General features: G+C 49.8%; 1 protein-coding gene across 4 annotated transcripts in view; it reads left to right on the forward strand.

The window, feature by feature from the left end:
• Fam53a (family with sequence similarity 53 member A) overlaps nucleotides 1-11,325 on the forward strand; it is a 33,453-nt gene extending 22,128 nt beyond the window's left edge. For all 4 annotated transcript variants that reach the window (XM_052198506.1, XM_052198503.1, XM_052198504.1 and 1 more), the window contains 2 exons: nucleotides 429-1,192; nucleotides 10,792-11,325. In XM_052198506.1, coding sequence (XP_052054466.1) covers nucleotides 429-1,192; nucleotides 10,792-11,103 — 1,076 coding nt within the window. In that variant the 3' untranslated portion in view covers nucleotides 11,104-11,325. The remainder of the gene's footprint in view (nucleotides 1-428; nucleotides 1,193-10,791) is intronic.
• Nucleotides 11,326-23,040: the final 11,715 nt, after the last annotated feature.

Genomic DNA, 23,040 nt, shown 5'->3' on the forward strand with positions numbered 1-23,040 from the left:
GAGACTGGCCAGGGATAGCGGTAAATCATTATAATGATACATTGTATTAATGAAATGGGAGTAAGACAGAATCAGATTGCTTTCAGGAAATAGGTTAAGAGACAAATCCTTACAACCAGGTGAAGCCAGATTTGGTGGTATATGCCTTTAATTCCAGAACTCAGGAGGCAGAGGCAGGTGGGTCTGTAACTTCAAGGTTAGCCTGGTCTACATAGTGAGTTCCAGGACAACCAGGATTATATGGAGAGACCCTGTCTCAGAAAACCAAAAACATAACAAAAAAGGACCAGGTGGAGCCGGCCATTCAGGTGCAGTGGCCCATGTGAGCTGTGGGATTTTGTCCCGATGTGTTGCGAGCCTGGGAAGGGAGGCAGCAGGGTGGGTCCTATTGCTCACCTGATTCTTCCCACACCTTTGTGTTTCCTTAGTGGATAAAAGTCCCTGGAAGGCCTTACACGGAGGATGGCCCACTGAAAGCCAGGCAGCTTCAGGCCCCTTCTCAGTGGGCCCACATGGCGTGTCTCACACCGAAGGTCTCAAGTGGCAGCTGGAATCCCCAGGGCCCGTGGATGTGGGCCGCTTCCTGGACCTCCATGAGAGCACAGGGCCACCTGCAGCACCACCAACCAAGCGACACTGCCGATCCCTGTCAGAACCAGAAGAGCTAGCTCGATGCCGCTCCCCATGGCGCCCTGGTAGCTCCAAGGTGTGGACTCCCATCTCCAAGAGGAGGTGCAACAGTGGCGGGAGTGCCACGCTGCAGTGCTGCAGCGGCCTGGGCACCCCTGTCCTGCAGGGCAGTCTAGGCCCCGGCCGACCCAGGAGGCCTGTGTCACCCGCCGGCCCTACCTCACCGCTGATGCCCCGGCCAGCTTCAGCCAGCAGTGGCTTTATGGATGGCAGCGAGGGCAGTACAAGCTCAGGCCCACCCTGGCTTTCTACCGTTCCCTGCCCATTCTCCTCCAGGCGCCGATTGTCCCTCTCACAAGAGCACCTTGTAGATGCAGGCACTTGCCTGCCTTCAGCCTGCAGCACCCCCACTTCCACACCTGAGCTAGGCCGGCACCATGGCCTGCTCCGGTGCCGCTCACAGCCTTGTGTATTGGATGGGAGGAGGGCCCGGCGCAAGCGGAGACGAGAGGAGGATGCCAGGTGGACTCGCCCATCCTTGGACTTTCTGAAAATGACACGGGTGAGGCCACATCTTAGTTCTTGGGTGCTTAGGAAGTCTGTTTCGCCTTATATTGATTGGTCTTGGGGTGAGGCTGGTTGTGGCCAGCACTCCTGTAATCTTATTTGACTAGTTTCTTCTGAGCCTAGGGGCTGTGTAAGGCCAGCTTGTCAGGGAACATGGCGTAGCTTGGGTGAGCATGACCTTTCTCAGCTGATCTCAAAACCCTCAGCCATGTTATACAAGGCAGAGCCCCCACATGTGTCCTGGACCCTGAGCTCTCAGAGGACAAGGAAGGACTGAGTGTGGATTTTCAACTAAGCATTTGATTCCACCTCATCTCTTGGGGGCCCTAAAATGTAGTTTGGGGTGGCAGTTTATAAAGGGGAAGCCATTCCTGGAGGTTGATGCAGAGTTTGGCACAGTTGAAAATGCAGTCTCTTGGCTTGTGATGGCTACAGGAGCCAGAGCTGTTGGCTTGAGCTGAGCCTCATTCAGAGACCAGCAGGTACCTGAGGTTTTGAGGGAACATTTTAGCTGGTGTAGTAGACCGCTGTGTCTGCCACTGCCACTGCCTTGCTCCCATGTGGATCCCAGAGAGGGGCTGACTGCTGGCGGTGGGGGCGAGAACAATGGGAACAGCCTCGCTGTGGCTAGGGGGTATGTCCCCTTGGACGCATCTGGAGCCTGGGCAGGGTTTCTCAAGCCCTCTGAGAGCTGGAGTAGGCCCCAGAAGCTCTGCTCCCCTCTGGGTTGTTAGGGAGGAGCAGAAGTAATAGACCCTCATGCTTTTTACCCTAGCCAGGGCCTCACTATGGAGTCTTAATTAGTTTGGAATTCATATAGACCAGACCAGCCTGGCATTGAAGTCAGAGATTTGCCTGCATCTGCCTCCTGAATGCTGGGATTAAGGCATGGCACCCTGGTAATTTTGCAGGAACCAGGACTGTGAGTATTGGGGGGGGGCAGTGTTGTTTCTTCTCTGGGTGACTGGCACTGGCAGTTTCTAGACTCCCCATTGTCCATTCCTGACCCAGGGCTTTCGGCCTGACTTGTCTCCTGTAGGCATTACTATGGATGCATGTCAGAATCGAGTTGTGGGTGGTGCCAGGTCTGTCCTGAGCAGAGCTGCTTCAGTGTGTCTAGTGAGCCCATATTGGGAATGGTGCAGATAGGTCAGCCCCTGCCACCAGCTTTGGGAGAAACCTGTCAGTCCCAGTCTTGTGGGAGGTAGCTTGGCTCTACAGATGCCTGTGTGCATCCTGCTGATGTGATTGTTGACTCTGTCTGACAGGTTTTCCAGAAGCGTCTTGCTGGTGGCTGTGAGGGTTGAAAGCCCAGTCTTTCTGGTATGACTGTAGAGGGCTGATAGAAAGGAAGTGGTGGTGCTTTTAGCGTGAGGTTGACTGTTGGGAAGCTGGCAACAAGTTCTGGATACCCAAGCTTTCCCTGCTAGCCGGTGCTGTGGGTGTGGTTTGTGGTAGCAGGGGGGCGGCAGCACAGGATGAGGCTGCCAGCAGAGAAGTCAAGACTTGGTGCTTTTGGGGACGGGGATGGCTCATAACAAAGGTGGGCTGATGACCAAGCGCCGTCCTGCTCTGCAGATGCTGCGCACTCTGGGCCCCTTAGCAGGTAGAGGAAGGAAATCTGGCCAGGGTGACGTGGTGCTAGGACATTCTAGGTAGGCTCATTGTGGGGGTAGGGTGCCTGAGGGGCCCCACCTCAGCTCTGCTCCATTGTTCAGTCCTCCTCCTGAGTAGTGACTGTCCCTCGGGTGTTCCTTCTCCCTCCCTTCCCCAGCTGTTTTCCTCAGGACTCAGATGTCCTCTGTTCCTGACATGGATGCTATTCTTGTCACCTCCACTTAGTCCCCACAGCACATCGTAACTCAAACTCAAAGGTCAGGGTTGCTGTATCGTTGGCTCTGCTGGCTCACAGGTGAGCCCAGTTGGTCTGGAGGCATCTGAGCTGTGCTGCCTCTCTACCCCTTCCGGTCATGGGACAGAAGCTCAGCAGGAAGGTTCTGGTCATGCTTGACTGCAGGACCTGCTTCCCAGCTCCTCCTGTGGCTCCTGGTCATTGGCCTTTGTGGACACATTAATGTTCTTTATCTTTCCAGGGTGGGTGATCTGAAGAGCTGTCGATGAGACACTGCAGTGTCTTGAGGGACCTAGTTTCTGAGTGTCATGCAGTCCATATGTACCACACTGGCCTGCTTACAGGACTGCCTTGCAGTGGCTGTGGTAAGCCCTGCGAACTGCGCAGGCACTGACTCAGACACCTGGGATTATGCAGAGAGATGGTGGTGCAGGGAGTAGTATAGGAGGCTGGGGGAGAAGAGCACTATGGTTTTTTGTGTGTTTATGTTTTTATTTTCATTTCTGTATGGGTGTTCATGTGAGTGGTGCATATGGAATCCAGAAATCAACCTTGGTAATGTCATCTACTTCATTTTTTGTTTTCGTTTTTGTTTGAGACAGGGTTTCTTCTTGAATCCCTGGCTGTCTTGGAACTCATTGTGTAGAACAGACTGGGCTCGAACTCACAGAGATCAGCCACCTCTGCCTCCAAAATGCTAGGATTAAAGGCCTTTGTCTGCCACTGTACCGGTCTTCCACACCATTTTTTATTTTTTAATTCTTTCATTTTTGAGATTATAATTACATCAACATCTATTCCCTTCCTTTTCCTCCCTCTAAACCCTCCCATATACCCCTTCTTGCTCTTGTTCAAATACATGACCTTTTTTTCCATTAATCTTTGTTATGTGCATGTAAGTATATGCACACATATTCCTGTAGTTCTTCCTGTAGGCCTGAGGCCTCATGGTCTTTGCCTGGTCCTCTCTGGCATGTTGTCCTGGTTTAGCTCATGCCTAGGCAGTCACACTCTGACTGTATGCCTTCTGACATTAGTAGGAGACAGTCTCACAGCAAACTTCCTGATTCTTAGTCTCTTACAATCTTTCTGCTCCATCTTCCACAGTGTTCCCTGAGCCTGACGTGAAGGGACTCGTTCTGTAAATGTGTCCATTGGGCTGGGCTCTACAACTCTGTATTTTTGATTGGTTGTGATTCTCTATTTGTTGTAGAGAAGTTTCTTGGATGAGGGGTGAGGACTACACTTATCTGTGGGTGTAAGGGCAAATATTTATGATACAGTTAGGGATTATGCTAATTTACTAACCACTTTACTTTTTTTTGTTTTTTGTTTCTTTTGTTTTTTAATGGAAACAAGGTTTCTCAGTTTTTCTTTGGGACCTATGCTTACCAGTTTGGCTAGGCCAAGTGACCAGAGGCCCAGGGCCCCTCTGTGTCCCAGTGCTGGGATTATAAGCATATGTCATCATACCTGTTTGTTTACATAAGTGCTGGATGTCAAACTCAGGCCCTAATGCCTGTGGCAAGTGCTTTACCAACTGAGACATCTTTCCAGTCCCGAAGAGTGCATCTGAAGTACCTCCCTCACAATGATTTTAAACTTTTTTCTAGATTTTGATCAATTAAAATGTCTTGGGTGGAGTCAGAACCCTGCTCATTAGTGCCGAAACTCTGCTTTCTGCCTGACAGGCACATGCTGTTTCTGACGTAGACACATTTCTCAGTGGCAGACTCTGGACAGTGCAGCCAACAGTGCAGAGGCGCAGGCCTGTGTTTTTGTATCGTTGAAGCTACCATCTTCTTAATCTTACCATTGGAAACTTACAAATTAAAATAGCATCTGAGACTACTAAAATGCAAAGTAATGAATGCTTGTGTCTCCCTCTCCAGTGATGAGTGGCACTGGGGCCTCACAGGGCCACATCCTGCTGTAGCTTGGGTTGTATAGTCTAGGCATCTTTGACAGCTGTGCAGTACCACGGAGGCGTGATCAGTCACCCCTACCCGTTATCTATAGCACTGTTGGTGTAAACACTGAGAGCAGGGCTTCCTCTCCCTCACAGGTAGGATTGCATGCTGACTCACAGGCTGTATCTTCAGACCTGCCACCCATGGGTGACCATGCCCACCACCTCACTTCCTCACCTGTCTGTTTGAAGTCACCACATCATAAACTGGCTCCACATTTCTCCTTGCCCCGTCCTCTGTCTGTTTCCTCTCTGTCCCTGTCAGCTAATGATCCCCATACCTCCTCATCCTTGCCTGCTAGCGTTGACTTCAGGATTGTCTGCTAGGTTTGTTTGTTTGTTTGTTTGTTTGTTTGTTGGGCAGTTTAAGATTGTTTAAACTGTGTGTGTGTGTGTGTGTGTGGTGGTGCACACCTTTAATCCCACTTGGGATTACTTTGGAGACAGAGGCAGGTGAATCTCTGAATTCCAGGCCAGCTTGGTCTGTATAGTGAGTTCCAGGCAGCCAGGGTTGGTTGTGTAGGGAGATACCCTGTCTCTAGAAAACCAAGGTGGAGGTGGGGAGATCACATTTGTAGAGTGAGGTTTCTGCACAGCACCATGGCACCAGTGTGTTGGATTTATGAAGTAGTAACTCATTGCAGGAGAGACCAGCGTGTTGTTCACCACGCCAAGGACTCACCTCTTCCCCTGTCCTTTTTTGCTCATTGATGCTGGGCTCTTGTGGCTACATCTGACCTGTGTGTGGCTACCAGATGCTGTTAGTCTGAAACAGCTGCCCCATCCAGCAAAGTCCTATCCATCGTCTTCCCTGCAATAGCCAGTACTGCCTTGTGTCCTGTGGGGTGTGGCTGTGGGCAGGGTCCCACGCTTGTCTTTTCCCCAGTCTGTAGTGGGATATTACAGATCGCTGTGTTCCTAGTGTGGGGTACTACCCTTACATCCCCCAGGCCACGCTTCCATCTTCCTGAGTAACACTTGCCTGGTGGCTGAGCATCTACTTCTGGGATGACTTTTGAATTTACAGTTTGTTGACTCTGTTCTGTCCTGTCTTAGTTACAAGTACACTTCACCCCCTGTTTTCTTCAGTGGTGCTGTGAACAGGGTGCTGGGTCCTCCCCGAGCCCTCATACCCACGCCTGTCAGCCAGGTGCCACTCTACTGCTCCAGGGACTCTTGGAGGCTAAGGATGTCTCACCTCTGTGGTGAGATTCAGCACCGTTGGGAGAGGATGGACATTCTGGGATGGGCTGGGGATTCCTGTCCTTATAGCTTGCTTCCTCCCATGCTTACTCTGGCGTGTCGTCGGGTGATATGTTTTCTTACTCTGGCGTGTCGTCGGGTGATATGTTTTCTTACTCTGGCGTGCCGTCGGGTGATATGTTTTCTCCAGTGTTTGCCAGTACCTGCCATTTGCCCTGTTTGACACAAGAGTCTGAGCACACCCCATCTTTGAGATTTATGGTGTAGCCTGGTGTTGGGACTCTGTTTCTGGTTAGTTCTTTTGCGTCTAAGTCTCTGGGAAGACTATCAGTCTCTGCCCGGAGAGTGGAGTCTTTTGGAGTGGCTCTGCATTTGGGGTACAGGTGTTTTCACTTCTCTTATCCCCACTGTTCTTAAAACCTTATTCATTTTTTGAAATTAATTCTTTCTTGAGAGTTAACCTCTCATCTTGGACAGAGCTGGGGGCAAACCCTGCATGGTGTCTTTATCATCTGGTAAGGCATAGTTGCTTCATGAGTCCCTCAGTCCTCTGCGTTGTGGGACAGGGTGATCTCTCCCCTCCCTGACCCCTGAGGAAGGCCCTCTTGGATGTGTGCTGATGCCTATTGGTGTCTCTTGGGCATCCTCTGGTCATGGCTAGGCTCTAGGCGTGGCTCCCCCACCTGGCTCAGGCTCTAGGCGTGGCTCCCCCACCTGGCTCAGGCTCTAGGTGTGGCTCCCCCACCTGGCTCAGGCTCTAGGCGTGGCTCCCCCACCTGGCTCAGGCTCTAGGCGTGGCTCCCCCACCTGGCTCAGGCTCTAGGCGTGGCTCCCCCACCTGGCTCAGGCTCTAGGCGTGGCTTCCCCCACCTGGCTCAGGCTCTAGGCGTGGCTTCCCCCACCTGGCTCAGGCTCTAGGCGTGGCTTCCCCCACCTGGCTCAGGCTCTAGGCGTGGCTTCCCCCACCTGGCTCAGGCTCTAGGCGTGGCTTCCCCCACCTGGCTCAGGCTCTAGGCGTGGCTTCCCCCACCTGGCTCAGGCTCTAGGCGTGGCTTCCCCCACCTGGCTCAGGCTCTAGGCGTGGCTTCCCCCACCTGGCTCAGGCTCTAGGCGTGGCTTCCCCCACCTGGCTCAGGCTCTAGGCGTGGCTTCCCCCACCTGGCTCAGGCTCTAGGCGTGGCTTCCCCCACCTGGCTCAGGCTCTAGGCGTGGCTTCCCCCACCTGGCTCAGGCTCTAGGCGTGGCTTCCCCCACCTGGCTCAGGCTCTAGGCGTGGCTTCCCCCACCTGGCTCAGGCTCTAGGCGTGGCTTCCCCCACCTGGCTCAGGCTCTAGGCGTGGCTTCCCCCACCTGGCTCAGGCTCTAGGCGTGGCTCCCCCACCTGGCTCAGGCTCTAGGCGTGGCTTCCCCCACCTGGCTCAGGCTCTAGGCGTGGCTCCCCCACCTGGCTCAGGCTCTAGGCGTGGCTTCCCCCACCTGGCTCAGGCTCTAGGCGTGGCTCCCCCACCTGGCTCAGGCTCTAGGCGTGGCTTCCCCCACCTGGCTCAGGCTCTAGGCGTGGCTTCCCCCACCTGGCTCAGGCTCTAGGCGTGGCTTCCCCCACCTGGCTCAGGCTCTGACTCTGCTCTGAGCTGTGAGCAGCTTTGCTGGCAGGACATAGGACTTGTGAACACAGGTTTAAGTGTTTTTATTTGACAAGTGACTTCCTCAGCATGTGGAGAAGAACGCTCTTGGATGCCTGTGGCAGCAGTGTCAGGATAGTTGTAGATGGTGGTGTTCTAGAATCCCCTGGCTTCTTCATGGGGAGGTTTGTAGGCGTAACTGGATACAACAGAGTATGTCCATTTCACTCAACTTGAAAGGTTCCTGGCATAGACGGCCCCCTGGCCATCTGGCCTGTCTGCCTTCCTGCCTTCCTTTCTTTCTTTTTGGGACAGTAGGCGCTGGGGCTTCCCTTGAGGCATGGTGTTAGTTCAAGTCATGTGGGCTGATTGGTGGTTTTCTCAGGGATGGTAGTTTGTGTCGGATTTTTCGTTGAGTGGCAGTTATTTCTCTGAATAGAGGAGACTGTCAGAGGCTGCTGCTTGTTGTTGAGCTGACCCAGAGGGTAATGGGGTCCAGCAGTGTTTTCTCACACATGTCAGACCAGTGCAGAAGTCCTGAGGTAAAGGCAGGCATCTGACTGTAGTCCCAGGTATGTCTTCTATTGTTGGGACTGCTGGTGCATGCCTTGGGTCTACTGTCCTGTATTTGGATGTTTCTGCTGTCTAGCAGGGCCACAGGAAATACGCCGCAGAGTCTTCCAGCTAGTTCAGTGACAGTCAAATTCATCTTGGTTTGAGTAAAAAACCAAATTACTCCTTTTCATTTTGGAACCAAAATCTATCTGGTGCTTATATCTTGAAGGATTTACTTTTTGGAATATTGCTTCTCTAATTGGTTGGCTGGCTTTTGCTTTGTTTTTTGAGACAGGGTTTCTAACCTCCCAGATAGCCTAGAAATTAAGATCCTACTGCACTGCAACTCTCCTGAGCACTAGATGACAGCCGTGTGCACAGCTGAGTGCCACATGCCCAGCGGAGCCACTTTCTATAGCTGAACAATAAAAACAAAGCATCCGTCAGTTTGTCTTGTTCAGACAACTAATTCTTGTAAAACCACAGTTCTGAGGAAGAAGCTCTGCTCTCCCTTGGGCTTACGTGTTTATGTTCATCTGTGATGGGCCTGTTTCTAGGGATCTTCTAGTCAAAAAGTAGATTTTTTCCAAGAGTTAGCACATGTCTGAAACTCCAGCATTCAGAAGGTAGAAGGAAGAAGACCAGAAGTTCAAGCTCACTCTCAGCTACATAGCAAGTTTAAAGCCACCCTGGACTACTTTGTCTGTCAGTCTGTCCTTATTCCAGATGCATGCAGGATTTTTTTTTCTGTTATTTTGTAGCACTGATTAGCTAGTGTTCTGAAGGCTGGTGTGGCTTGCATGGTCTGTGTCCTGGCATCTGTGTTGCTCTCCTGGTACCCACATACTTCCTAGAGTCCTCATGTAGTGGCACATGGAAGAAGCCAGTTTAAAGGAGCCTGGTGGGGATTGTGGTGAGGACATAGGTGGGGGTGTGAAAGGGACTGAGCTCTGCAGGAGGGAACACAAGGTCATTCCAGGGAAGTGGCAGCTGAACAAGGCCTAGCCATGTCAGAGGCAGGTAGCCCAAACATATGTGTATCTCAGGACATGGGTGAATTCCAGGAGACATGTGCAGCAGTCTAAGGTTGTGGGGCAAGTGGACCATGCCTCCAGACTGGTAAGGTTAAGTGAGCCCAAACCCCGTGAATCCCAGAATTGGGAACAGTAGGAGTGGGACCAACTCCCTGCCTAATTCTCCCTGCTCTAGAACATGTAACCACAGCACCCCACTGAGAGGACCATGACAGTCAGGTATTTAATCCCTGACTCACCCTGAGTAAGTTGTGTGCATTCACATCCACCATCAAAGCAGTTTGAACAAGCAAGGGTAGTAGTCTCTTCATCAAGAATCAGAGTGGTAGGTAGGCCTTCATAAAGAGCAGCACCTAAATCTTGCAGAGAAGGCCTTCTGTCTTACAGCCCTACATACTCTCAACACTCACTTGGACTCAAACTGGGTTCCACTCCCCCTCCTTCCACTTCCTGCCTGGCTCATGGATGCTGTAAGGGGAAGCGTGGACCAGGACCTCCTACCCCTTCCCAACTCCCAGTAGTATGCCAGCAATACCCCGGGTGCACAGGAGACTGGGAACCACAGCAGTTGTCCCAGACTCTGCTGTCCTACTTGGGAAAACACAGACTGAAGTCTTTCAATTGGGTGAGCTCTAGTTTGGAGCAGAGAATGGTAGGTGAGTTCACAAAGGACATGCAGACAGCAGAGCCTCCCAGCTGGCTCTTATGGCTCTGCCCTGGGTATGCCTTGGGTAGTATGTGCTAGAGGCAGCCCAAGATGCTGGCAAGGCTCAGAGTGCATACCTGGACAGGGGTAGTTAGAGGCCCCTTGTGTGTGTTTTTGACGTAGAGGTTTTAGGATGAAAAGCTCTCCACATGTGTTTGAGAAGATGAGAGTGGGTGGTGGGAAGCAGGATCGAGGTAGTTAGGGTTTGAGGGATGAATAATGTGTGTGTGGGTCTGATGAGTTACAGCTGGCTAACCTTGCCTGAAGCCTTGTTGAACAACTGGGTGGTGTTGGAGATGGGGTACGTGAGACCTTCCTGGGTAGTCTGTCAAACAAGATCAAGATAGGCTCTGGGATGCAGCCCTCTCTAAGGTCTCTGGGGCTTCCCAGGTTTGGCACTCACATAGCTGGTGTCTTTGGTCTTGGTGGGTCCATGCTGGGCTTCCCAGAAACAGCCTAGCAGGCACTATGGGAGCTCTGTGGCCCTGGTTTCTGATGAGGCCAGGGATGAGATGAGCAGAGTCCAGGAAAGTCTAGGGCAGTGACTGGTGCTTGGTGACTGGAGTGGGCTAGACACCCTCATAGGCAGACACAATGTTGTCTTGCACATCACCCACCAGAAATGCCTTCAGCCTGTGTGTTTTCTATTGCAGACTTTAAAAAACTCAAAGAGCCTTTGCTCCCTGGACTATGAAGATGATGAGGATGACACCCAGGCGAAGACTGTTGTACCCTCCCCGTGTAACTCACAGGGCCTGGTGGGCATCATCACACCCAGCTCTAGCCCAAGATTTCCCCGGCCTGGCCCTTCCAGCCCCAGTGTCTGGGCGTCAGGGGAGCCAGAGACCAGCACAGGCGAGGGTGGGAGCAGCGGGGACCCCAGTGATTGGGACAGCGCAGGAGAGGAGGGCGTCTTCCCGCTGGACCACAGCGACCTGGACTTGGAGCAGATTGAGAACAACTGACTGGCTGAGCAGTGGTTGCTGTCTGTCACCTTGGTGCCTGACCAGTGGAAATCACTTGTGTGTTATTTTGACAATTGAGGCATAATTTTGATTGTTTTTCCTAAAGAAGTATTTTGCATTTTTATGGCTTCTATGGTTTGGGAGAGCTTCTCTATTTTGAAATGGGTTTTCAGAGGGCATTCTATTAAACATGATTCTGTCTAGATTCTCTTTTTGTCAGAAGCCTGCTGTGAAAACTGAGTGTGATTTTTTTCTGGACAGTCTTGGGGCTGATGGTCTGCAGGCTCTCTGGGGAGGGACCATCTTGGGCTGTTCTGCATACTTGGCCTTTGATAGCTGTAGTTGGCCGACTGCTGGCTTGACCACCTGGCTTTCTGATTGTGAAGTGCTGGCTGGGTTGGGCTGAATCCTGAGGCGGCTTTTCTGTAGCAGCCTAGTGGGACATGACGTGGCCATTACCAGTCCCCAAAAGTGATGCTTCTAGCAGCATGGCTAGCACCTCTTCAGGGATTTTAATCCCTAGGCTGTCCACAGAGGGAGCAGCATTATGAGATGGGCTTTGTGACAACACAGGAAATGAACACCTCTGGAGAAATTTTCTTTTTTATTCTTCCAAGAAAATCTATGAAAGAAGATTGACATTAGTCCTGCTTCTCTCTCAGATGGTCTGGGGCATACAGCAAGTTATGTGGGCTTTTAGGGTCTCTTTCCTTTTTCCTGTGCTTGGGAACCAGTGTTAGGCCAGCAGCTCCCTCCTGCCATTAGCAGACAGCAGCACCCACGCAGGTCTGTTTAGTGATTTTTTTTTTTTTTTTTTTTTTTTTTTTGGTTTTTTGGATTTGGTTTTTTCGAGACAGGGTTTCTCTGTATAGCCCTGGCTGTCCTGGAACTCACTCTGTAGACCAGGCTGGCCTTGAACTCAGAAATCCGCCTGCCTCTGCCTCCCAGAGTGCTGGGATTACAGGCGTGCGCCACCACCGCCTAGCCATGTTCAGTGATTCTTGTTTGACACATTCTCTTGGACAGTTGCGACATGACCTTCAAGGTTTCCTTTCCATTGATGTCCCAGAGGGTTTGTTTTTTGTTTTTATTTTGTTGATTTTCATTTTTGTTTTTGTTTTTTAATCTGGGCTGCATCTGAAGAGCCTTCTGAGACAGGCCTTGGCCTAGCTAGTTTGTATGACCACACCAAAGCTTCTAGTATTTGGTTCTAGAACAGCCCAGCTGCCATCACAGCTTGTGTTACTCAGAAGTCACTCAGGCCAAGGATTGAGCAGTGTGACATCAGCATAGTATGTTACCCGGGGCTGATGAGTTTCCATACTACCAGGTACTCAGGCTTGTGGTCGAGCACTGAGACCTGCCTCTCTCTCTGGCTTCTGATCTCAGCTCTATAATGATTGTCACGGTTCCCTTGCTGGGGACCACTAGAATCCTGTTTGAGATCACACATTCCTTGGCCTGTCATCCTGAGGACATCACTTTAAGGCTGCTTGGTGTCTCCTGTGCCAACGAGGGCCTCTTAGCCAGCTGGTCTACTGGGGGCGGTGTCCTCAAGGAAGACTATAGGGACAATAGGTTTGCTGATGTCCCATCAGCATGCCTAAGTGGCTACACGCTTAATGAAGCCCAGGCGGGGCTGTCACCCCTTGCCTGTTTGTCATAGACATATATGGCTTTTCTTTAGTTCTTAGAGAACTCAGACCTCACAGAGGCTACTGGGCCTGCCTACCATTTCTTCTGTTTCCAAAGCCCTTTGTTGCCCCGCCCTATACCCCTCCCCCAGTTGCCTCTGTTTTCTGTTCTGGGCCTCTGAGCTCTTCCCTGGCCTAAATTCTCAGCCTGGGTGGGGACCCTCCTAGATCTGCATGGGTGCCCTGCTTCCTGCCCCTCACTGCAGCTAAGCAGCTGCTGGCTACAACCCTGCCAGACTTCCTCCTGTATGCTCACCTGTGCCAGCATCCGCGTGGGAGTACAACCTGCCTCTACCCCCAGACCCATTGGCGAAGCCAGTTTCCCAGCATCCTCAGAGCTGCTGTCTGATAACTGCTTAGGTACACAGTTCTTCAAGTGACATCAAGTACACAGTGACATCAAGACAGTTACATGACTTCCATCTCCAGAACTTTCCATATACTGTTTTTTAAAGTTATCATTTACTTATTTGATATATATGTGTGTTTTGCCTACACGCATGTCTGCATGATATGTATGCCTGGTATCCTTGGAGGTCAGAAGAGGGTCTCCTGGGACTGGAGTCAGAGGTTGTTAGCTACCTTGTAGGTAGGTGCTCAGAGCTGAACTCAGGTCCTACTTCAGGAGCGGCCAGTTCTCTTAATCTCTGAGCCATCTCTCCAGCCGCTGAACCTTTTATATCTAGAAGCTAAATCCTTTTCCCCCATCTGTCACCCAAGTGTCACCCCATTTCCTAGTCTACCTCTGTCTCCAAACAATGGCATTGTGTGGGTTTTGTCTGTGACCTCTATGATGACCTCTATGATGTCTGTGACCTGTATGTGACCTCAGGCATTTGTATGTTGGAGTCTGCTAGACTTACTGTTTTGCAAGGACGGGCTAGATGGGAGGCCTGAAGTCTGCTTATCCTCGAATCCTGTTGGAATAGATGTTGGCTCTCACTGCTGTGAGGGCAGAGACATACCCTGGCAGCTTTTCTCTCTGCCCAGCCTGCTATGGACCAAGACTACCTGCTCAGGCTCCCAGCCTCTGCTGCTAGGCTGGCTCCTGCCTCTTTGAGTGCCATCTTCAGAGCGGGTATCCTCTCGTGGGCGCAGGCCTCCTGCCTGTCCACGTGGGGCTCAGGAGGAACAGGTCCTGCTGGTGTGGATACAGCTGTGGATCCCAAGCATAATGTGGCTCTCACCAAGGCCTGGCAGGCACCGACGACTCTGGAGGCTCACCAGAAAACCTGGGCTCAGACATGCATGTCCCTGTGCTATTACCTGGCTGGTTCCTGGGCACTGGGGGCTATGCTTGAGTCGTGGGGGAGGCGTCAGGGGAGGCATGTTCTGCTCAGGGAGAACCAGGTGGTGGTGCAAAGGCTCTGTGGAAGAGATAAGTTTGGGATACTGCTTGCAGCAAGGGAACCTGGACTTCGGAGGAGATAACAGGATTGGGGATACAGTAGTATATTAAAAATGGGTTTAAACACACAAGAGTAGACTACAATCTCCTGTGAATAGGAAGAAACCACAGATGTAGCTGTTCTCAGAAACTGTATGCCATGACGAAACTGGACAGACTACAGAGGAAAACAATCACCAATCTCCTCTCAAGGGGGATTCTGGTAAGTGGTGAGGACAGACTGAGCTCACGGACCTCCCCTGGAGATGCTCCTAACAAGAAGAAGTCAGCATTTCAGGCAATCTGAGTGTGGCCAGGGGAATCTGTCAACACATGCCAAAGGATTGGTTTTATCCAGAACTACCTGACCGTAAGTCCATAACAGACACAAAACTTCACTGTAAGAAAAATAAGAGGGCTGGAGAGATGGTGCTGTTCTTCCAGAGGACCTCAGTTCAATCCCAACACCATATCAGGTGTCTACCAACTTCTTGTAATTCTGGCTCCTGGGCATCCAACACCGTCTTCTGGCCTTCACAGGCACCCACATAAGAGGCATGCAAATGTGTATATGTACACATACAAGATAAATTCTAAATATTCACAAGAAATACACCTATGTAATTCATAGGTCAAAGAAGAAATAGGAATTAGAAAACACATTTAGAACTATCAGACTGAGGCTCCGTGACAGCTCTTGTCTAGCCTCCTCAGGTGGGGGACTGGGCAGTAGAGTACTTGCCCAGAAGCCACCAGTGAAGGACCAGGGTGGGGCATAAGTTCTGACCTGGAATCTGCCAGTAAGATGCAAAGGCATGGCTTGTGATAAAGTACTGACTAGAGATTCCCGTGACAGACTCAGGTGTGGTTTGGTGATTGAATCCTGGCCTAGAGTCCCACCACTGAGGGGCACGGCTTGCCACAGAGCATTTGCCTGGCATGTCTGAGGCTCTGGGTTCATCGCTAGCACCAATCAAAACCAACCAAACAAAAGAACAAGCAAGAAAACTCAAAAAAAAAAAAAAAAGAGAGAGAGAGAGAAAGAAAGAAACCCAAAACTAATATTAAAACAGCCGCCCACCAAAACCCCCAGAAAATCTAGGACTAGGTGCTGGAGGGAAGGCTTTACACCAGAGTTCTCATATAGAAGAGAGGTTATAATAGGTGGTTGTGCTAGAAAAGAATCAAGAGTAGAACAGGAATAAGCTGTTTCCAGCTTAAATGAAAACAAGAATGGCAAGTGTTTTTTTTTTCAAGCACCAGGCACTATTCTGGCGCTGCCTCCCACAGGTGTCCTCCTGAGCAGTCTTCCTTCTCAGCCTTTCAAAAGTATGTGAAGCTTGCAGGGCAGTCGCTCATGCTTGTAATTCTAGCTCTCAGGATGAACAGGTTTGTCTCCAGTCCACTGACATGGAGTTCCAGGCCATCTGGGGCTGAGCAGTAAAGGCTATACAGTAAGGTCTCATTTTAGAAAAAAGTTAACAAAAATAAATAAAACCCTACTCTCAGCTCCTGATCTTTACTCAGGAGACATTTACTAACAGTGGTCATTTGCTTAATGAGACTGAACAAGGAAGAACAAGGAAGGGCTCAGAGCACTGGCCGGTCTTCTAAAGTCCTGAGTTGGTTACCAGCGTCCACATGTCAGCTCACAACTGTAATTCCGGTTCCAAGGTCCCTCTTCTGACCTCTGTGGGCACTTTACACAAGTGGTGCTCAGACATATTCCTCTTCTTCCTCCTCTATCCCTTTTTAAAGATTTATGAATGCCCTGTCTGCATCTACATCTACATGCCGGAAGAGGGCATGAGATCTCAGTGTAGATGGTTGTGAGCCACCATGTGGGTGCTGGGAATTGAACCAAGGACCTCTGGAAGAGCAACCAGTGTTCTTAACTTTTGAGCCATCTTTCCAGCTCCTCTCCCCCAAATAAACTCTTTTTAAGGGGAGTTAAATAATAAGACGAGGGGAGAGATGCCAGAGATTGCCTACCAAGCAGCAGTGAAATAGACCAGCAGGCTATTCCTGGGGGATGAACAAGACAGTCTTGCTTTCATTTCTGTTGCTGTGATAAAATACCCCAGGGAAAAGAGTTTATTTTAGTTCACAGTTTCAGGTGATAGTTGATTATAGTTGTGAAGACAGGGTGTTAGAAAGGGTGTTGCATCCCATCCACAGTCAAGAGCAGAGATGTTAATGCATGCATACCCACTGCTCTGCTCAGTCTGTCTGCCTTTAAATGGTCAAGACACACAGCTAGGGAGTGATGCCACCCGTAATGACTGGGTCTTCCCAAACTAAGATCAAAATTGTCCCCCACCGACATGTCCCCAGCCCAGCCTCATCCAAGTTCTTGAGACTCTTCATTGATGATTCTAGACTGTGTCATGTTGACATTAAAACTTAACCATCACGCTATCCAAGGTTTAAAAATTACAAACACTTCTAGGATGGAAGGAGGGACAGTGCCAAAAGGGTAGATCTCAAAAAAGAGAGAGAATATTAGGGGCAGTTCAGAGGAGATGGACAAATCCTTGAGTGGTAACTGACTGGAGAAGCAAGAGAACCCACAGATCGTCCTGTGGCCAGAAGCTCATCTGAATGGTAGAAGTCTTATTACAAAGAACTCTTACCTGAGCTGGATATGGTGGAGTATACCTTTTAATAGCAGCACTCAGGCTGAAGCAGGAGAACCATGAGGTCCTGGCCAGCCTGGGCTACAGAATAAGGCTCTGTTTTTTTTTTTTTGTTTTTGTTTTTTTTTTTTGTTTTTTTTTTTTTTTGGAAAAAGCTATAGGGAGATGGAGAGCTCTGCAGTTAAGAGCACTTGTTGCTCCTACAGAGGCCCCAGGTTTGATTTCTGGCACCCATCATTCACAAGCATTCCTAGCTTTAGTTCCAGGGACTGGCAGCCACACACTTGGTGCACACACACATGCAAGTAAAACATGCACAAAGCAAATAAAATCTTTTGAAAAAGATAAGCATGGCTCTGGGTGATTTCCTTTAAAGAACAACTTAAAAATTACTTTTATGGGTCTGGGGAAGTGGTTTATCAGTTAAGAGCACTGACTGCTCTTGCAGAAGGCTTGGGTTTGATTCTCAGCACCTACGTGGCAACTCGCAACCATCTATAACTCCAGTTCCAGGGGATCCAGTGCTCCCTTCTGCCCTCTGCATGGCCTAGACATACACACAGTGCATGGACATACATTCAGACAAAATACCCATATGTATGTGTGTGTGTGTGTGTGTGTGTATATACATGTATATGTGTTGTGTGTTTATACGTGTGAATACCCAAGTGCATGTGTGTGTATGAGCATTCATACACACGTGAACCATAGTGGGTGTGGAAGTTAGAGGGCATCTTGTGAGAGTCAGTTCTCTCCTCCCACCATGTGGGTTTTGAGAACCATACTTAGGTTGGCAGGCTGGTGGCTGGCACCTTTTCCTGCCTAACCAACTCACCCACCCCGCTCTGGGTGACTTGAATAGGCCAGGTCGTCGTCCATCCTCTTCCTCCTCCTCCTCCTCTTCCTCTTCTTCCTGTTCTTCATCTCTCCCTCCCTCCCTCCCTCCCTCCCTCTCTCCCTCTCTCTCTCTCTCTCTCTGAGGCATGGTCTCATAACCCCAGGACGGCCTCAGCTTGTAACCAAGGATGACCTTGAATTTCTGATCTCTTCCTCCAAAGTACTGGGATTACAGGAATGCACCATCAAGCTCAGTAAAAATGTCATAGCTTCTGAGAACAGAGAAAAAGACCTTCCTAAAGCATAGCACAAGGCACGTGTGATCTCCACATGAAACCTGACGGAATCTGTGAGCCCTCAGAAGGCTGTCCCTCTCTCATTGTTATCCCTGCATATCTGGATGGTATGGGGGAGGGGGTGTGGCCTCATACTCCTGCCCAATAGGAGAGAGGTCAGAGGGTAGCTAGAGCCTCAGCTGGTCACCACCAGCACACCTTGCTCTCTTCCCAACGCCTGAACAAGGGTTCTGGTTGCACATAGAAACTGCCCATCTCATCACCCACCAAGATCAAGGCTACAGACAGGTGCCCGCCATGACCTCAGGCCCTCAGCCCTCTGCACAGCCAGGAAGAAGCCCCATCCCTCACAGTAGCCACCCATCTGCCCCTAGAGGGGGGTGCTGAGCTGGCTCATCTGCCATCCACCGCCCCACCCCCACTGCGGAGAGCCTTTCCCTGGTCCCCAGCTGGGTTTTGCCCTTAGAGGTGTGCTAGGTCCTGCAGAGGTCTGCAGGGGTGGGTTTCTGCCTGTGTTGTGTTAGACTGGATACAAGCCCACCAGTTGGAGCCTCACAACATACCTCTTTCTACTCTTCTGCATTTGTGGACTTGGCGCTTTTTAAAAAAATGTATCTTTAAGTTAATTTTGGTAATTTATATTGTCTTGAAATTGTCAATTTTGTCAAGAATATCAACTGTATTAGCTTGTCACTTTCAATCTCCTCTGCCATTCTGACTCTCCACATCCTCTCGGGCCTCTGTGTGTGTGTCTCTCTTTGTGGATTTGACTGGCCAGAGGTTTGTTTATTTTATTTATTTATTTATTTATTTAGAGGAACCAGCTCTTGGATTTACTGACAGGCACTCCCATTTTTCTTGTTTCCAATTCATTAATCCGCCTTTATCTTTACCCCCCCTCCTGCCTCCTGTGGATTTACTTTATTGTTCTGTTTTTCCCTCCTTGTGTCGAATGTTTAGTTCATTTATTTTCAGTCGCTCTTGCTCAGTAATAAAAACATTTAAGGTTGTGAATTCTCCGCCAACTCCCCGAAGCTGCTCCACGAACGTGCAGTCGCTCTTCCAGTATAATTGTAAAATCGCCTGTCACTGCCTTTTATTAACTCTCTGCCTTAGGAATAATTTAGGAGAGCATCTCCCACTTTCCAAACCATCTGGCTTTAGCTTTTAGATCCTCTCTTGAACTTTTCAGGTTTCTTGCTTTGGTTTAAATAATGATGTCTATAGAAAAGCTGTGTGTGTGCATGAAGACCTCGCACAATATGTATATCCATACAGGTATCATGTGCACCCTCATGCCTCTGTGCACATTCATGTTTATACACTGCACAGCTTTACATACATAGCCATGAATATGGGCCTAGATGATGGCTTTGTGTGCCTGCCTCTGTCTGTGTGGTCACAAACTCATTCGTATGTACGTATGTGTGTGTGCACACACTTTTATGTACCTGTGTGTTTGCATGTGCGTCTATGTGTGTGTGTGTTTCTGTATATACAATGTGCATCTGTATGACTGTGTAGATGTGTATATACTCAGGTACAGTCTACATACATATCCAAGCACATATGTGTGCATACATGCAGAATGAACTGTGGCTATGGGTGAACATGCCATCTGTGTGTGTGTGGGGGGGGGGTGGTCCTAGGATCTGTGACCATACAGCTGCCCAGTCAAGGACTGTGAGAAGACTTAGTTCTCTTGATTCAGGGTTTCTGGTGAAATCCAGGGTGGTCTGGTGAAATCCGCAGGGAGAGCTGGGGTCTGCACCCGTGCCTGTCACAGGGGTCCCAGGTTCACTGGCACTGATCAGGCTGAGGGTGGGACTACCAGAAATCCTCTGAAGTCAGTGGAAGACAGACACCTTTGATATTGTCACTGGGCTCACCCTGAAGACGTCACTGAGGAACGTGAGGTTCCCTGCACAGAACGTGGTAGAGGTGGGCTTGCCCCGGGGCCTTGTGCCTTGTGCCTTTCTTCCAGCTTGGCAAGGGGCTCACACCGTTAACCCACAGAGCTCTGTGGAAGGGCACTGGGAGATGTCCAAATACAGCGTTTCAGTCTCTCCTGGGTTTGTTGACTAAAATCATGAGTGGAGCTGGGATTTTATCCTCAGCAGAGATTTTATTCTCGGCTAAGATGATCATGTGATATCTTGGGCCACCATCACACAATGCCACAGATCAGGCCAGACCATGATAACCTTTTCAAAGACAGTGAAAGTAATGGCAAAATTTAAAATTTGCCACTTTAACCATTTTTTTTTCTTCTTGAGACAGGGTTTCTCTGTATAGCCCTGTTGTCCTGGGACTGTAGACCAGGCTGGCCTCAAATTGGGAGATCCACTTATTTCTGCCTTCAGTGTGCTGGGATTAAAGGCATGCACCACCACGGCCCGAAACAGCCTCTGCTCCTGGCTGTTGGCACCCCACTCTCCCATCCTGTGCCTCCCCCTCCGCCCCCTGTGTATTTGTCAGTCTCGGGACTGGCCTATTTCATTCTTCATAACTGCTCAAGGTTTATCCGTGTTGTGCAAGTGTCTGACTTTCATTTCTTTTTGAAGCAGAGCAATATCCTATCAACACAGTTTCCTACCCACTGGGGCTGGACACTGACCGTGGGCTATTGTGAGTCTGGTGTGAGCAGTGGTGTGAGCAGTGGTGTGAGCAGTGGTGTGAGCAGTGGTGTGAGCAGTGGTGTGGGCAGTGGTGTGGGCAGTGGTGTGGGCAGTGGTGTGAGCAGTGGTGTGAGCAGTGGTGTGAGCAGTGGTGTGAGCAGTGGTGTGCACGTGTCTCCTTGAGATCCTGCTCCATTCTTTTCTGTCATCCCTAGAAGTAGAATTGCAGGGTGACGGGCTGGAGAGATGGCTTAGCGGTTAAGAGTACTGACTGCTCTTCCGAAGGTCCTGAGTTCAGGTCCCAGCAACCACATGGTGGCTCACAACCATCTATAACAAGATCTGACACCCTCTTCTGATGTGTCTGGAGACAGCTACAGTGTGGTTACATATAATAAGTAAATCTTAAAAAAAGAAAAAAAATTAAAAAAAAAAGAATCGCAGGGTGACATGTGATGGTTAATTACCTCATCTGCCTGACAGTGATGTCCTCTGCGCAGAACCTCCACCTTCATAAGGTCAGTTGTGTCTGCTTCTGAATGACTGTCACAGCTGGGCTTGCTACCTGCTGGCATTTCCTTATAGGAGGGAGCATGGAAGGTCATCATGTCCTCACCTGACTATTCGGTCACTTGTCCTAGCCAGTTGTACGCAATTCTGTCCAGATTGTGCCTGGCTATCTGGTGGAAGTGATTGGGTATACAGAGTAGGGGAAGTCTGGAAGGGGTCCCTCGTTAACTTGTCTTTGTTTTTTTTTTTTTTAAGATATATTTATTTTTTATTTATATAAGTACACTGTAGCTGTCTTCAGACACATACTAGGAGAGGGCATCAGATCCCATTACAGATGGCTGTGAACCACCATGTGGTTGGTGGGATTTGAACTCAGGACCTCTGGCAGAGCAGTCAGTGCTCTTACCCGCTGAGCCATCTCTCCAGCCCTGGAAGGGGGCCCTCTACACAACCAGAAGAGTCATCTACACTGGGTTTGAAACATACAGTGTGGCAGCTTTTTTTTTGGATTTTTTTTTTTTTTTCGAGACAGGGTTTCTCTGTATAGCCCTGGCTGTCCTGGAACTCACTCTGTAGACCAGGCTGGCCTCGAACTCAGAAATCCGCCTGTCTCTGTCTCCCAGAGTGCTGGGATTAAAGGTATGTGCCACCACTGCCCAGCCAGTGTGGCAGCTTTAAGTCCCCCCCCCCCGCCCCCCAGCTCCTGTGAGTAGCCAGCCTCTCATCTATGCTCTGTAAGTAGCCTAAGAAATTCACCGTTTCCCAAGAGGGACCATCAACCAAATTGAACTGTGGTTTGTCTACAGAAGGGTCTGGGAGGAAGTGCTGCTCAGTCACCCTGCCCCAGGAGAAAATTGTCACAACAGTTGGATTTGGGGTAACCATGGAAACACATAAGGAAAGAAGACCTACCCTGAATGTTGGTGACATCAGAGAAAGCAAGAGGCGTGCCTTCCTGACTGCAGACACCACGTGACCAGCGGCCACACCCTCCTGATGTTATGCTTTCACCTCCATGATTGATTGGCCAAGTCACTAAAGACAACAGCAATTACATTTTTTAGCCTTTGAGGCACCCACTGTTTTCCGTGGTGACTGTGCCACTGTGTGTGTCACTGTCCTGCTCGAGGTCTGGCGTATTAGCCACATCCTCCCTGCACTTAGCGTGTTCCGTCTCTGCCTTGTTTTGCTTGGCATCCTCATGTTCACACACACAGCCCGGGAAGATTTGCTGATATCTAACTTACTTTTATTACAGCGGCACGTTGATTTTTACTTTATGTGGCAATTTCTGTGGACATTGTGCATGTGCTTGGTGTCCTGGTTTGCTGCCTGTTGTGATAAACATCATGGACAAAAGGAATTTGGGGGAGAAAAGGGTTTATTTGGCTTACACTTCATCAGCGACGGACGCCAAGGCAGGAACTCAGACAGAGCCTGGGGAGGAAGGTTGCCTACTGCCTCGCTCCCAGGCTCACATCCAGCTAACTTTCTCTCTTTTCTTTCTTTCTTTCTTCTTTAAAAAGATTTATTTTATTTATAAGAGTACATGATAGCTGTCCTCAGACACACCAGAAGAGGACATCAGATCCCATTACAGATGGTTGTGAACCACCTTGTGGTTACCAGGAATTGAACTCAGGACCTCTCGAAGAGTTTAACTGCTGAGCCAATGCCCCTCCCAGCCCCCAGCTAACTTTCTATCACCTCCCTTAGCACCAGAGCTCTCTCGCATAAGTCAGCAACCCAGAAAATATCTCACAGACATGCCCACGGGCCATTTGTATATCTGTAATAGTCAATATTGTTCACATCTGTTTTCCTACTTTCTTATGGTTCCTCTCTTTCTTTGCACAAGGTTCCCTGTGATGTAGCTCTGGCTGTGCTGGAACTCACTCTATAGACCAAGCGGACTCTTCTTTTTAATGTGTCTTTATGCCCACCTCCTGATACATT

This window comes from Apodemus sylvaticus, chromosome 11 (genome assembly GCF_947179515.1).
Source record: "Apodemus sylvaticus chromosome 11, mApoSyl1.1, whole genome shotgun sequence".
Lineage (NCBI taxonomy): Eukaryota > Metazoa > Chordata > Mammalia > Rodentia > Muridae > Apodemus > Apodemus sylvaticus.